This window comes from Sebastes fasciatus, chromosome 5 (assembly GCF_043250625.1).
Source record: "Sebastes fasciatus isolate fSebFas1 chromosome 5, fSebFas1.pri, whole genome shotgun sequence".
NCBI classification, from domain to species: Eukaryota; Metazoa; Chordata; class Actinopteri; order Perciformes; family Sebastidae; genus Sebastes; species Sebastes fasciatus.
The window spans coordinates 13,458,993-13,474,934 of NC_133799.1; the positions used below are offsets into that span (position 1 = coordinate 13,458,993).

Sequence of the window (15,942 nt, forward strand, 5' to 3'; positions counted from 1 at the left end):
TCTCCCAACTGATAAGCTCCACTGTGCAAGTCCTGACAGTAGCTGATTGGTTGGCAGATAGGTGGACATGTGTTTTAGAAGGAGGGCGGGGGGTCAATGGTTATGTTTACCTGAAATGACTGGAGGGGCAATGATTTTGTGAGTGTCTGTGAGTGTGTGTGTGCGTGTGTGTGTGTGTGTGTGTGTCTAGCAGGATATAAAAGGGTCACCCCATCCCTCTCAGTGCACCTCTCCCACCAGCCAGTGTGTGTTTGAGAGACAGTCAGAGTCTTTACCATGAAGTACTGCGTGCTTTTGTCGCTGTTGTTGGCGTTGGGGTGCGTCCATGGTGCACCAGTGGACCCGGCCTTGGAGCAGGGGTCTTGTGAAGACGCATCGGTGATGGGAGCTGCAGGGCTTGCGATCACCAAGATCAACCAGGACCGGCAGGAGGGCTTCGTCTTCGCACTGCACCGCCTGTCCAACGCCCACATGATAAAACATGTGAGTCCAAAATGAGGAATTGAATTTAAAAAGAAAGTTTGATCATCAGGCGACGTATTTTTCTCAAATTAGGGGTGCAATCCATCTGTCAAAGCCTTATACATTTATTTTTTGCTGAGATCTGAAGACACAGTGACGCCATCAGAAACAGCTTTACAATGGATACCACTACACGATTCCCCAGTTTAGGCTAATTATCGAAGTATTTGTGAGAGAAATCAAAGTTGAAAAAATCTAAAATATCCATTCAGGTATTTTATGGTAAAGTGCACACAAGTGTGTAACCCAGTAGGTTAAAGTTGAACCAGGAGATAGCTGTAACAGGTATAATGTTCAATCTTATTTTCACATACAAGCAAAGGGTTTAGAATCCGGTTTATTGCCAAGCAGGTTTTCACATATAAGGAATTTTCCTTGGCGTTTTGGTGTATAGGCAAGAAACATAAATATCGAATAGAAAAAAAATGCAATAAAAATATAGAAAAATACTATTTAAAAATTAAATAATATGTACAATGTAACTTTAAAAAAAAAAAAGGTCTAGCTAGGAATGTGCAATAATTTCTACGGGGATGTACAAAGGTTTGCAATAGAAAGAATAAAAAGAATATGCAATGTACTGAGATAATAGTCAAGAAAGATGTGCATGAATGTAATGGTGTCTATGGAAGGACTGTTCTTGTAGCTTGAGGAATTGGTCCTGATAGATTGCAGCAGGGAGTTTGTGTCCTGGGTGGGAGGGGTTAGTTGGAGGGTCGACAGATTGCAGCCAATCACCTTCTCCGCAGAGCAAATCCGAATCCGAAATTTGGTATTGGAATCCGAATCTGAATTTCGCCTAGGGCATCAAAAGAGCTGGCCCTGCTTCAAACAGTCTTCAAACATGTGCTAAGCGATAGCTATTATTATAATTACCTAAGAAGCTAAGGCAAGAACGATTCATAAGGGATGATTAAAGGAAAGCGACTAAAGGTGATGTTTAACAGGAAAATTACAAATCAGGATTCAGTCTGACGGAGCTCATCTGGCAGGTCATCCCTAAATCTGATGACCTCTCATCCTCAATAAAATACTCAAATGAGAATATGTGATCAGTTAATTATAATATACGTTAATTATAATATATAATAACTATTCAGACATCAGACATTTAAGACAATGATGAATGATGTGTTTGCTATGTAGTAGAAGACAGATCTGTTTTGATTGTGTGAAAAGATCAGGCAATAGCTAGGATTATTGGATGGGTAACAGTTGTCATGGAAACTATACCAGAAACTGATAGTGAAAACTTTTTTTAGGGTTACATTTATCATCAGTCATTTGAACCATCACTGAATGACACAGTCTCCTACCCAGTAGAAGATAATTTCCATTAGGATGTTCTCATAATATGTTCTGTATATGTGTGTCACAGGGAGATACCGGCATAGTTTTCTACCTGACTCTGGATGTTGTGGAGACCAACTGCAGCGTTCTCAGCAGGATGGACTCGAAGTCCTGTGAGATTCGTCCGGACAGCGATACACCGGTTGGTACACACACTCTTGCATGCACACAAACTCCTAAATAGGTTTTATGCAAAAGTCCACATTAATGCACTTAGTGTCCACCAGTGCAGCCTTATTTTTCCAACAAAAAATGCAAGGTTTATTTTGTCATGTCTTAAATCAACATGTCTTCCATACTTTCGTATTCCTACATGAGAAGAAGATATACGACATGTTAAGTGTCAATAAAAATGTTAATATAAGTCTAGTCTTTTTTGTTTGTGCAGCACACTAAAATATTGCATGTGCTTATTATTGTATTGGTCTTTGCAGGTATATGGACAGTGCAAAGTTGCCATCTTCATCAGCAAGGTGCACAGAGTGGTGCGTCTCTACAAATACGACTGTGTTGTCAGACCAGGTAAAAAAAAAAAATAATTCTGAAATAAGTTATCTGAAGAAGACATAGTCCCACACTCACTATAGTATAGTATACTTGAAAATGAACATTTTGAGAATTTGTTGAAACAGTTCCACATCTTTTCAGTTCAGTTGGACTTGTTTGACTCTTAATAAGTTAAATATATGCCAGATATTTAAAACTCAAAACTTGTTGAAATGAGACTAAGATTTTGTTCAGTGCAAGTCAATCTTGTAATATTTTGTGATTTTTTTCTCCCTGCTCAGTTCCTGCAGCACGGTTGGCTAGGATATGTCCTGACTGTGCTGGTCTTATGAGCACGGACGATGCTAAGGTTCAGGAGGCTGTGTCTCTCTCGCTGGAGAAGTTCAACAACGAGAATGGGTTGGCCAATCGTTTTGCTCTGGTCAAAGTCAACCGCGCTCGTGCCGGGGTACGTTTTCCACACATAAAAAATTGTTTATTCCTGTCACCACCTTGGATTTATGTCAGTTATTAATTCAAAATTTGACAAGTCTCCACCATGAAATTAGCCCTCCAGAGAAACCACTTCTGCATGACCTCTAACCCTTTGAACTCCCATCTTATGTGCTACTCCTGACCAATGATCTCATATTGTTATGCCTATTTCTTTGTTAAAAAAATATTAAAAATAAATTATTTTTCTGTGTATACAGTATGCCATGTCAATGTACTACAACGTAGAGTACACCATCCAGGAGACCACCTGCCCCAAGACTGCGGGAGCAACTGATAAGTGCCCCCTCATGGAATGCGAGTTCGCTGTGAGTCAAATTGTTATTTGAACATTTGAACATTATATCTTGATCAAATGGCTTGTTTATTTTAACTTTCAGGATGTGTTTTGCATGTTGAAAAGAGACTTATGATGCGCACAAGTCTAACTGTATTTAGCGTGTATTTTCACAGAAGTTTTTGAGAGAAATTAAAGATCAGTTTTTATTCTGGCTCTCCAGTTTAAAGTGTAATAAATCAGGGGGGTAATTTGAGTTGTAACCTCCCGAAGCATCCTCCTTTTTCTGCTCTTAGCTCTTTATCAGTATGTTTTGTGACCAAGTTTACTATAGCTGAGGGAAATTCAGTTTGTTTAACTATTAAACTTTAGTAAAGCCACAGGCGTAACCATGCCACTGCTCTCTCTCTCCTCTCTTACTTGTTTTTCTTATTCTTCTGTCCTCAGCACAAGGGCTTCTGTAAGGGCGCCCTCTTCAGCACTCCCATGGGTACTCCTGTCTCCACTGCAGAGTGTGAGATCTATGAGACTGAGGTAAGACTCATTAAGCCATGACAAAACACACAGTGTCACACATTGATTTACTTATTCTATTTTCTCCTTTCTGTAGTAAAAGGAAAAAGGAACATGCTGTATGCATTATTCTTAAGAATTCAATTCAGATTTATTACAACTTAGGTCTTAGTTTCATAGTTTTGGCAATCATTTCTATCAACTGCCGAGATCTGGGGGCAAGAACTTGATCATTCAACCAATCAGACAGGTTGTCTTGCCTGGCTTCTTAAAAGCGATGAACTCAGCAATCATTTTAGTGATACAATGTTTTCCTCCACAACTCTGCATTCTTCTTAATAAGTTAATGTTTTGTCTTTATGGTTTATAACCGTGGTGAATGTAGCAGGGGTTACACACATCTTAAATCCTACCAATTTACCCAAATTTGTATGTACCACACATCACTAACTTTATGCTTATGTGTTCTCCAGGCTGCTGAGAGAGAGAAGAAATTCCACCTGCTGGGCGGAGAGACCGACCACAGCCACAATGACACACACGCACACAGCGACGCCCACGACCATGACCATGCACACACTGCCGATGGCACACACTCGCACGACCACGACCACGACCACACCAAGAGCCACGATCATCACGACGCCACCCAGCAGCACGCTGACAACAGCGACCACCACCACACGCACGACCACGCCGCCGGCAGCGGCCACAGGCACGCTCACGCTCACTCCCACGACCACGGGCACGGCCACGACCACGTGCACACTCATCACGCCAAGGCGCACAACCACAGCGACGACGTGCCCAACCAGCACCACGCCTACAAGCACGCCGACGCCACGCACACCCACCAGCACGACCACGAGCTCGCTCTGGATCACGACCACAAGCACGCTCACCTGCACGAGCACGAGCACCACCACCATCACCACGACCACGACCACGAGGCCACAGCCCACGACCACCCAGAGGGCACGGTGAGGGTGCTGCCCGCCATGGGCGCGGCCGTGACCCTGCCCGCCTTCCCTGATGTACCCGCTGGAGGCGCCGAAGTGGGAGTCGTCCTGCCCCTCAAGCCCGACCCCCAGATCCCCGATCAGATGGAACCCACCATCGAGGCCTTCCCCACCACACTCTCAGCCAACTGCGCCCCTGCGCCGGCGGGAGAAACCCTGGTGGAGAAACTCTTCTCTGAGGATCCCGAGTTCAAGCCAGCTGTATAAGGAACTCACTTGGGAACTGAATGGATCTTAAAACACAAAGACAAGACAGGCAAACATTTAACACGTTTTCTTCAGACACATTGATAGGCAATGTAACACACCATGACTGCTTGAAACATGATGGTTTAATATAAGCACATTTACATGTAACCTTTTCTGTCTCTCTTCACTTCAACCATCTAATAAATGTTGAGTGAAAAAAAAAACACTACATTCACACCAACCACTTTTTTGGGTGGGCTAATGAAATGAAATAATAAAATCACAAAACTGGTAATTTCCTTTTTTCAATCTTCAGAGACAGCGACTGTAAAACCTAGCCACCTTATGGCCACATTCACATGGAAGAACCATCTTCAACAGTATATTTCTTCATATTGAGTCACTTTACAATCAAGCCAGCAAACATGAACGTTTTTTTTTATGTTTGTATGTGATCTGTGTTTGGCTGCACAACAAAATAAATGATACCACAAAATACTCATCCAGTGTTTTGTTGTATTTATGAAGACCAGAGTAATCCATTTTGTGTTGATTCGATGCACTTGCCCCAAACCCCCCCTTTGTTTCCTTTCACCACTGTCACTGTCGTCAAACAAAACACCATGAAAATAATCTTTAAAAACCGTGTGGTTATGTCACAAGCCGCAGATGGATTTTCTAAACTACAAATTATCATTACAGGAAGTGGTTGTTTTATTAATTTGCTGAAGGCTACATAAAAACAAAACCATTCAAATATCTATTTTAACATGCTTTTCCCTGATAATATCCATGTATATGTGTACCTACAGTACATCATGTAAATCAGAGGTTCTCAATCTTTATTCAGCAAAGGATCCCTTACAAGTTAGAGAATATACGAGGGACCCCTCATGTTTGTCCCTCGGAATAATTTGACGTAGACTATTTGCTATAGTCTTAGTTACGTGAAAGAACACAAGAGAAATGTATTAAAAAGATGTTAGACATATATTAAACATATTTGCAGATTCTAAGAGTTATAGATTTGTTACAATAGAACGTAATCTATGAACTATTATACCTACCCAGTCACCAGAAAATGTTTTGCCATTGTACGTTTCTGCAAACCACGGGATACGTTGAATGTGGAAGTTTCAGAACCAAAAAGAAAAGGTTCATAAACATGTTGCATATCAGTCTCGTATCACGCTTGCAGAAATGTAACAACGTAACGTAACAACGTAACGTAACAACGTAACGTATAACTTAACATAACGTAACAACGTAACTACTGTAAATAAACAACAACCACCTTTCAGCTTTCTTACGTAACGTTACATAATAAGCTTAACAATGTTGCGCATAACAATGTTGCGCAAAACTACATTGCGCAAAACAATGTTGCGCAAAACAACGTTGCGCAAAACAACATTGCGTAAAAAACACAGTCAACGTTTACTTTTAGTTTCACACAAACAACGGTCTCCTGGGTCAAAGTCCTGTGTTTGTTTGACCCATCCATCTCACCTCCCTCGTGCCCTTTGTAGACTTGCTTGTTATACTCGTTATTATACCACGTAACTTTCAATAACTGTCGCTCGATATACTACGTCACTTGCTCTGACCGAATGCAAAAACGTCCACATTCATACATATACCCGGACCCCACTTGGAGTATCACTGATGTAAATAATGTACAAAAAACACTAATCATTTCCTTTTTAATTATATTTAAAACGATTCAGAGCATCAGGTGTTTGCATTGCTGCCAGTTTAGCGTCTTTATCTCTAATCTGTCTATGTGTACAAGCGGAAAGAGGGATTGGCTACAGAGCTGAAGCACAAACTCCAACATGAAAAACTAGAAAAATCAGGATTTAGCAAAAAGTCAAGTGAATTAGGCTCTTGACCACTGATATATTCCATTTAAATAGATCATACTGGTGTAGCACCACATTAAATTTCATAGGTTAACATTCATTTGACATTTGTATAAATGCAATGGTATAAAATGGTTCAAAAATTATGGCTGTATACATGTATTAGGCCGGGCCCATTTGGAAGATATTGGCATACCATTATATGAACATTTTGTGGAATATTTTGTGCAGATTGGGTGCCGACTGGGTGCTCACAGTAGTTTATGAGATCCTGTTAATAGACAAACAAGCTCAGAGGCTGAAATCATTTTTAACTGTCACACAGCAAACACAACTTTAGCTCTAGAACAAACTACACACACAGACACACTCTGTGTACTTTACCTTTGTGGACATTTATTGGTCACATCAGCAAACAGCTCTTATCTGTGTTCTGTAGCCTTTAAACACAACCCACGCATAACTGACAAGACAACACATTTTGAAATTTCCAGTTACGGATTGTATCTAGGCCAAAGAAAAAAACATCCAAATAAAATGAATAATAATGGAAGTTATGTAACATTAATAATACGTGGTGATGTATTTTTTTAGGATCAGATGAGATCACATGAGGCTCTCAAGTCTACTTAATATTATTACACAAAGAAGATGCAGTGGCCAATCGCAGTAATTGTACAAATGCTTTTATTTTGCCTTTTAAAGAAATACTCCAACGGAGACTAAAAAGAAGTCTCAAAATGTTCCGAGATACTTCTTAAAACACTCCTGCAGCGCAATTCACTACTACTACTGCTGTTCTTCGTGCTCATCCAAATTCTATGTTTTGTACACACAAAAAAAGACAAAAAGTGTTAAAAGTCACAGCAAATGAGAAAACCATCTTATTAAGATCTATTGAGGCTTGTGTTAAAATAAAAAAAAAGCTAAATGCTCAGCCACTGTTGTCAGAGTGAAAGAAAGAGTAGTGACCCAAAATAATAATTGGCCTATGATGCTGTGCAACATGGGAAAAAACAAATGGAATATGATATCAATAAGTATGTTTTCTTTAGTGTAAAATGACCTGAAAATATGAATTGTTGTGTTTTTGTTACTTTAGAATTAGCCATTTTATACATACGTAACAGGTTCTCTTCACAGTAGCCCAGAACAGACAAACCAAACGCTGACTGTAGATAAGGCCATTGACATTTTCAAGTTTGCGACGGCCATCGTATTTCTCCTACACGCTTGCCGCACATTAGGCGTTTGAATTGTTTGCAATCTGCAACCTCGCCGTTAGATGCCGCCAGATCATACACACTGCACCTTTGATTCTGACAAAGGTAAACAGCTTACTGCACTAGCACCAAAAGCAAGCTATGAATTTAGCTCATTTATGTATAAAGAGAACTGGATACAGCGTTGGAGGCGGGCGCCCATTCATTCCTATGAGAGTTGCTCAGTAGCGCAAAAAGGCCCGATTGCCTCGTGATAAAGTACCCGGATCATCTGGCGATCTTTCGCATCCATTGGGCCCATAGAGCAGGCGCAGTAGCTTTTCCTTTAACTCCACCTCCCAGCCAGTCCAGTCTCGGTCTGGGGCTCATTCACATAAACGGAGGAAGGAAAATAACTCTGGATTCGGCTATTAGTGCATTTTACAACTTTTAAGACCTAATGATTTAAATAAGGACTATTGGAGTGTTTGTACTGGGAAGTTGATTTACCTCAAAAGAATTATCCACCGAGTTACAGACGTCTCTTTCCAAATGTAAGTATATGGGAAAAACGTGTTTTTGGGCCCAATGGCATCATGTAACGGACACGGAAGTTGTAGTACCCCCGCTTGGCCACATACGAAAATTTGAGTCGCAGCCGGGGGCTCTTCCTGGGGGCTTGATTTAGCTGGGCCTATATTTATGGCAAAAAATGTGTTTGGAAGAACATAAATATCGAAATGGACAGTGGAGAAATGGTTTATGATTCAAGTTTCTACATTTTGGTACTGGTTCTCACCATATCTCATAGTTCTTTTGTAGCTGTTGTGAGTCCATGCTGACAACAGCTCCCATACTGAGGAGCAAGCTACAAACTTTTTACAGTGTACTTGATAACCAAAACATACAGTAGGTTTTCTATGAGGTGCTCTTTTAAACGAGGCTCTGTTGAATTTGTTGCTCAACGATGATAGTGTCACATAAAAAAAAAGTGAAATTAGGTGTACTGTATTCAATGAGCTTTTCTTTGATTTAATTTACTTCCCCTTTCCCCAGTGCACTATGACCCTTCAGTCAGTCTGATCCAGCCATTGGCCTACGGAGCAGCAGATAGCAGCTGTTTGCTCATTCTCAGCCCAAGAGGGGAAAGTCCAGCATCAGCCTCACATGTGTCTGCCCAAACCCTGTGTGGAAAAACTAGGATTTTGCAAAGGAAGATTTGCAAACCAGGGCCTGTGTTAGTTTAAATGTTAAATTATCTACCAGGATAGGCTTTAGCGATTAAATTGGCTAAAATTAGTTTTTTTTCATTTGGCCCAATCTGTGTTTGTGTGTTAGAGGATGAGTGTGTACCTGTTGGTCCTATGTCTGGCTTTGCTGCAGCAGGAGGGAATAGCCAGGCCAGACCCTCCAGGCTGCAATAGCCCTGAGGCGGTGAGGGTGGCGGAGGAAGCCCTGGAGCAGATCAACCAGGACCGGACTGACGGATACATCCTGAGCCTCAACAGACTGTATGACCTCTCTCACACTCCTGAAAAGGTGACGGCGAACACTCGCGCGCACACACACACACACAAAAACGTAAACAGGGTTCTACACCATCTTGCACCTTGAAAGGCCAGCAGGGGGCGACTCCTCTGGCTGTAAAAAGAAGTCTGATTGTATAGAAGTCTATGAGAAAATGACCCTACTTCTCACTTGATTTATTACCTCAGTAAACATTGTAAACATGAGTTTATGGACTCAATCAAGCTCAATCGTTTCAAGTCTTCTTCAATATGATGTTCATTTAGTAAATTATAAACATCGACTTATGATATACAATCTATGGTGAAAACAGTGGACGGACCAGTAGAGCCATGAAAAATAATAAGAAGAAGAATAAGAAGAACAAGAAGAACAAGAAGAAACCTAAACTAAATATTGGTTATTTAAACATGAAAAGAAACATTAAATGATGTGTGTCTCTGTATGTGTGTATGTGTCCAGGAGAAAGGTGGGTCTCTCTACAAACTGACCATTGATGTCATGGAGACCAAATGTCACATCACCAGCAGGAAACCATGGAAACAATGTGAAGTCAGAGATATTGGTGATGTTCCGGTAAGTATCACATTGTGGTCGATATTCACTCTTCAAGATCAACACAATGAGTTGATCAAAATGTTTTGTTTTTTTGGTTGGCAACAACAGACTTAACCTCAACCCAAGGCCAAACTATAACTCAGTCTGCTTTTATGTCGTCTATACTGTATATAATGTATATATGTCTGGGTGTTTGTGTCCTTCAGGTGTACGGAGAGTGCGAGGTATCTGCCTACGTTGACTCTCAAGTCAAACTTCAAGGCTACTCCTGTGCACTTCGTGAAGGTAGATTGATGGAGTCATTTAATTACACAAAATCTCTGCGATAGAAAGTGTCGCAAGTCTATTTTGATGGCACTTTGCCGCTTTGATTTTTGTAAACGTTAGTGAGGTGTGAAATTAAAGATGCTGACATGCATTGGATTATTTCTCTATACATGCTCTGTCTCTCCCTAAGGCAAGTAAACATGTCATTCTTGAGTGATTATGCAGAATTTCATTTGCATTACATTATTATATATTCATTTTTATTTATTTTCCCACAATTTGTTAAGTGAAGGAGAACACATGAAGCAAGCTGTCAGAGGGAACAGAGGGATGCTGACGATAGCTGAAAGAGTTCATACTGCAGGATGGAGGTTAGGGGAGGAGTACCTGTGCCTGGGTTAAATCCTCAACACGGCTACTTTCCATTGACCTTTGGCCCTGTTCATTCCTGTGTTTAGTTCCCGCCACTGCAGTGGTGAACGTGTGTCCGGACTGTCCCACAGCTGACAACCTCAACGAGCCCGTCGTCAAGGAGACAGCCAATCTCTCCCTGCAGAGGTTCAATGAAGAGAGTCAACTGGCCAACTACTTTACTCTGGAGAACATTACAAGAGCCAGTTCACAGGTTAAGAACAAAAATAATCAAGCTACTTTAAAAAGCATCATGGACGAGTTTTGATGTTATATGTGTAGCGCTTTTATCAGATTGATTATTGGTCATAACTATCTGAGTGAGAAAGTAGAAGTTTAGAAATCTTGACTAAACTACATCATGTTTTGTGTACTTTGACAGTGGGTTGTTGGCCCATCCTACTTTGTGGAGTTCACCATCCTGGAGACGGTGTGTTCGAAGACAACAGACGCCAGTGAACTGAGCGACTGCCCACCTATGGACTGTCAGTTTGCTGTGAGTCACATACACACGAATGTGTTGCAAATGTATTAAGAGTGTTTTAACACAGGGGTTCTCAACCTTCTGTAACTTGAAGCCCATTCCTGATTGTTAAAAAAATTCAGAGGACAACCTTCCCAGAGTAAATGAGAAACTGGGCTCTAAATTTGTGTACTGTCAGCTGTAATGACCCACATAAATATTCAGTTTACCCTCACCCATCACTGCCTGCCATTATGAATCCAAAGTACTCAGGGTTATATTTCCTCACCACATTCTTTGGAGCTTTTACTGGTGCAGAGTTGTCTCCAACATCACTTTTTCGTTTCAAAAACCACAAAAATTTTTGTCACTGCATCCGAGAACATTAGCTATGTCTGTAAAGGGGAGACTCGACTCGAATGTCTTGAGGTCAGAGATCAATAGACCCCTTTTCCTTGAAAATGTAGTGTGATATGGTGTGTTATTTAGCGCTCCTCCCGACAAGGTAGCATGACATGGTCGACATGGACCAATTAGGGTTATTAGTTTTATATGATACCAGTATCTTCACTCCAGCTTTAAAACTGAGCCCGCTACAACCTCTGAAAGACTAACCATCGGGCAGTACCACCATGGCCCACTAGATGGTGCTATAAGCCCCAGTGGTTGAGAACAGCTGTTTTAATACGCGATTTACTGTACTAACTCTTGGTTTCCACCCAAACTCCACTCCATTGATGAATCTTTTCAGGCTCCAAACAAGATGCAAATTACCAAGATACCAAGTTGTAAATCCAGGCTCTTGATATCTTGTCTTCCAGCATAGAGGCTTCTGTTTTGGCTCACATGTTGCCCATGAGGACCAGTTTGAAATCAGACTCCCTGTCGGAAAGAAGCACAGCTCATTTCAGGACCGGAAGCCTGTAGATGTGACTTGTGAGATCTACGAACCTCAGGTACCTGCTCTAATCTTCAACTTTTGAAATGGACATTCAATAAACAACAAATTATTCTAATCCATCTGCTATTTTATCTCAAATTTAGATTTATGAAGGCTTTTACAGAGGATTTCTTCAAAGTTTGTGTAAAGTGAAAAGGGTCGCTTGTAGTGATGAATGCACAGAGAAATACCGTCCAATTGTGCAGCTCTACAGAGCGTTTTAGTCTCTTTAGAGAGAGAGTTTCATGGTACAATCACTGTGTGGTTCAGTCTCACCACTCTTATCAACATGTTCTTATACTGAGATCAGTACAAACTGAAATAGTAACTATCTCTTTCTCTTTTTTTTCCCCTGTAGGCTGCCACTGTGGAGGAGAAGGCCCATGCAAAAGCAGATAGCGGGCACACTGGTCATCATCACCACAACCACACACACCTGCACCCACACGAGCACATGCACTCAGGCACACCCAGTTCAGACCTCACTGTCTCCAAACCCCGGGGCACCCTCGGGACTGTGGTGGACCAGCCTGCCCCTCTTCGATCTGCCCCAACAGCCAGCTCCTGCCCCGGCCCGCACAGACACAACCTGGGCATAGGCAAGCTGTGATTGGCCGGAAGACCAGGACGGTTATCTTTGATCCGTTACTCAAGCTATATTTTTAACTGCATGTTGTAATTAGTTAAGAAAGACAGGAATTTGTCATTTAGAAGCAAAATATTGGAGGACAGTAAATAATTGTAAATCATCTGATATACGTTGATTGCTTGATTAAAGCATTTAAAGAGTGAGAAGTTCATTTGTCACATAACATGGGAATTATTTAGCATATTATTCAAATATATGTGAAGGAGCTTCTGTTAGAACATTTAAAAAAATAAAAACTTTTTCCACCATAAATTACAACGTAATGGTTATTTGATTAAGGAGAGTTGAGGGGGCGGACGGAGGGACTACGCCAAAGATACTCCGCAAATAAATGTCCATATATGCAATTAGCCTAGAAGTCATATCAGACAAAGTTTTCTTCAATATCAAAGAAATCCAGTGATAGTTGTCTGTATAATGTACATGTATAATGTTTTGTAACAAAAACAACTAAAAAAACATGGCTCAAATTGGAGCCCACACCTGACAACATTGTAGGCCTATCACCTGTTTATGTCTCCCAAAGCATTATGGGAAACACAGTTCCAATACTTAGAGTGTGATTAGGCTATAGCCCCAAATTGAAGGCATAGACATAGAATAATGACTGACAAAAAATATGAATTTTAACTTTTTACATGTTTCACTGTCAATATGGTTTTGACATTAGAGTACATGGGAGTGTTGGGGGGCACAGTTGTCTCAATTTTGTCTGATGCGGGGGGTCCCACAGTGTCAGACTCATTTGTTATTGATTATTATAAAGGATTAGTTGGTATATTTCTCAGAAATACAAAACATTTTCAGTAATTTCAGCATCACTAATATTTAGTACTAAGTTGATTAAAAGCATTATTGTGACTCAATGAAGTTAAACTTAGTTGGTGGTGAGGCGCCTCACTGGCGCCTTCTACTGGTCAGCTGCCTCAGGAGCAGTTTCTGCTGTATGCTGGTGAAGTCCTGTCAAAATGAGAAATAGTTTTATTTTAATGTCATTCAGTTGAAGTTAGTGAAACTTAAGAAGGTTCTTTGCAGGTTGTTTCACTCACCCACTAAAGAACAGATAGCTATTCAGTTGTATACTAAATCATGTTCAACAGCGGCAACTATCTTGTCACCCTTTTACCACCCAGTGTAACTTGAATCGACGCTGCTGATGAAATAATTGCTAAAGGCTGACTAACTTATTTCTACATGCATATTTATTAGTTTTGTGATTGGAGTTGGAAACAACATTAGCCTATCTTTAAATTTAGGGTTTAATAAGCTATGATTAAGACTCTTACCTTAGGCTGCCTCCACCATAATAAATTAGTAGGATTATTAGCCAAAGTAGTATTAATTAAAAATCTTCCCCCTTCACACATTAATGCTGAATATGTCGGAAAATATCTTCCAGCAAACAGAGAGCTCAATTAAGACCCAACCGCTGAGATGGGATTATTATGATTATGAGTAAGTTAATTATAGCTCAACATAACACAACAGAAACACAGTAATAAAGTGGCCTAATTTGTTGTTGTTAATACTAATACTAAAATTCTAAATGTAGGATTTAAGTTGCAGTACTGCCACTTTTAGTAAAGGATTTAAATACTTTTTTCCACCACTAAAAAGGCCTGCAAGTATTACAAATCAAGCACAATGCATATTGTATAGGCTGAAGACACAGCATGACAAGTAAATAGTACATCACAGCCACAGAGGGCCATGTGAAGATGGCAATTGAAAAAAAAAAAAAAAATTCAAAGCAACTCAACACAGACAATAAATCATCGTTAATGGTAAATAAAGTAAAAAGTGATTTAAAATAAATTCCTATTTAAAAACATACAAATAAATGTGCCTTTTGGAGCCAGGAAATGGAAACAAGAGATAAATCTTCAAGGCAATTTGAGTCCTCATAATGATTTTAAAAGAAAACGTTGTCATTGCATGTCTGACACAGTGTGTTGGTCTGAAGCTAGTGAGCCAGCTTACTTACTTACTTACTTACTTACTTTCTTACTTACTTAAAAAACATATAATGTCCAGCTTAAGAGTTGTGTGCTGGAGTTATTGTGTGTGTATCTCAATCAATCACTATGTGTGTGTGTGCAGACATCTTGTTCCACCTCTAAAGACTTTTCCTGTTGGCCATTATATCAAACTGAAAATGAATCACACCTGTTGCCCTTGATAGGTTTACTGCAGTGTGTTAGGCACCGGACTGAGTCAATAGGCCCACAACGGACGAGCATTGTTGTGATTTGTGGAGACAGTTTCATAGGCCCGTTAAGGCCGAAGCACACAATGTGCTTGGTGGACTATGAGAGAATGGGAAAGAGTCAGGAGGAGAACAAGCCTGTTGGACCTCCAGGAGTCTCCAGGGGAAGCTGGCTGAATACAAATTAATTTACTCATTCATAAAAGAGTCGTCAGGCTGCCAGGCAACAAAGTGACAAATTTGACTGTCTCCACAGAGCGCTCCAAGGAGAAGAACTCCCAAGGTAGCAGCAGCTCATACAGTGCGTGTTGATTTGTACTCTCTTGTGACATTGTTGTCTCTGAATGTGATTAATTAAAAGCAGAGATGTATGTCGCCACTTTCATCTGTTTCTAATGTGCCAATAAATGTTTTGTGTTCTCTTAAATGTTCAAATGAAATCATGATATGGCAAGTAGTTAAAAAGAGAGAATATATACATCATCAGTTCTGCTTAAATTGTGTTTTCTGGACACAATAAAATGTGTGTATAGTATGCAATATTCAGACACAGAGGATGTATTGTGAAATTATGAATTAATTAAGAATAACATTGTGAAGTCTTCCCCCATGCTGTTCAAGGAAATTGCACTACCTCTTTACTCACTTCTGTCTTCACCATTCTTAATTGAAGAGGTTGTCCATATTAAAAAAATACAACTAAGAGATCTACTTGTTCAAATACATATTTTTTTGTGAATTCCCTTTGTAAATTCCCTTATATTATTTTGGTCAGAGAAGTTAAAATGTTCTGCACTTCATAGTGTGTCCACATGGTGGGACCCTTGCTTCTGTTTTCACTTCTCAACTGGGCTGTATCAAACATGTTGATGTGACATTTTTTTTTATCATTATTATTTTATATGAAGAAAGCAGACAGCGACAGTAGAATTTGAGATGGGCTTCAAAGTATGCAGGATTTAAAAAAAAAAAAAAAGGTGTCACAGAT

General features: G+C 40.2%; 2 protein-coding genes across 2 annotated transcripts; both read left to right on the forward strand.

Annotated features, from left to right (window-relative positions):
* Positions 1-212: 212 nt before the first annotated feature.
* Positions 213-5,371, forward strand: fetub (fetuin B). Its single transcript, XM_074635137.1, has 7 exons — positions 213-483; positions 1,901-2,014; positions 2,307-2,394; positions 2,661-2,827; positions 3,072-3,179; positions 3,596-3,682; positions 4,135-5,371. Exons 1-7 carry the CDS (start codon positions 277-279, stop codon positions 4,885-4,887), a joined length of 1,524 nt encoding a protein of 507 aa, XP_074491238.1. The 5' UTR covers positions 213-276; the 3' UTR covers positions 4,888-5,371.
* A 3,753-nt stretch (positions 5,372-9,124) lies between these two features.
* Positions 9,125-13,000, forward strand: LOC141767643 (fetuin-B-like). Its single transcript, XM_074635138.1, has 7 exons — positions 9,125-9,472; positions 9,923-10,036; positions 10,225-10,303; positions 10,744-10,910; positions 11,079-11,192; positions 11,981-12,115; positions 12,458-13,000. The coding sequence occupies exons 1-7, from the start codon at positions 9,275-9,277 to the stop codon at positions 12,707-12,709; spliced, it is 1,059 nt and encodes a 352-aa protein (XP_074491239.1). The 5' UTR covers positions 9,125-9,274; the 3' UTR covers positions 12,710-13,000.
* The last annotated feature ends 2,942 nt before the right edge of the window (positions 13,001-15,942 follow it).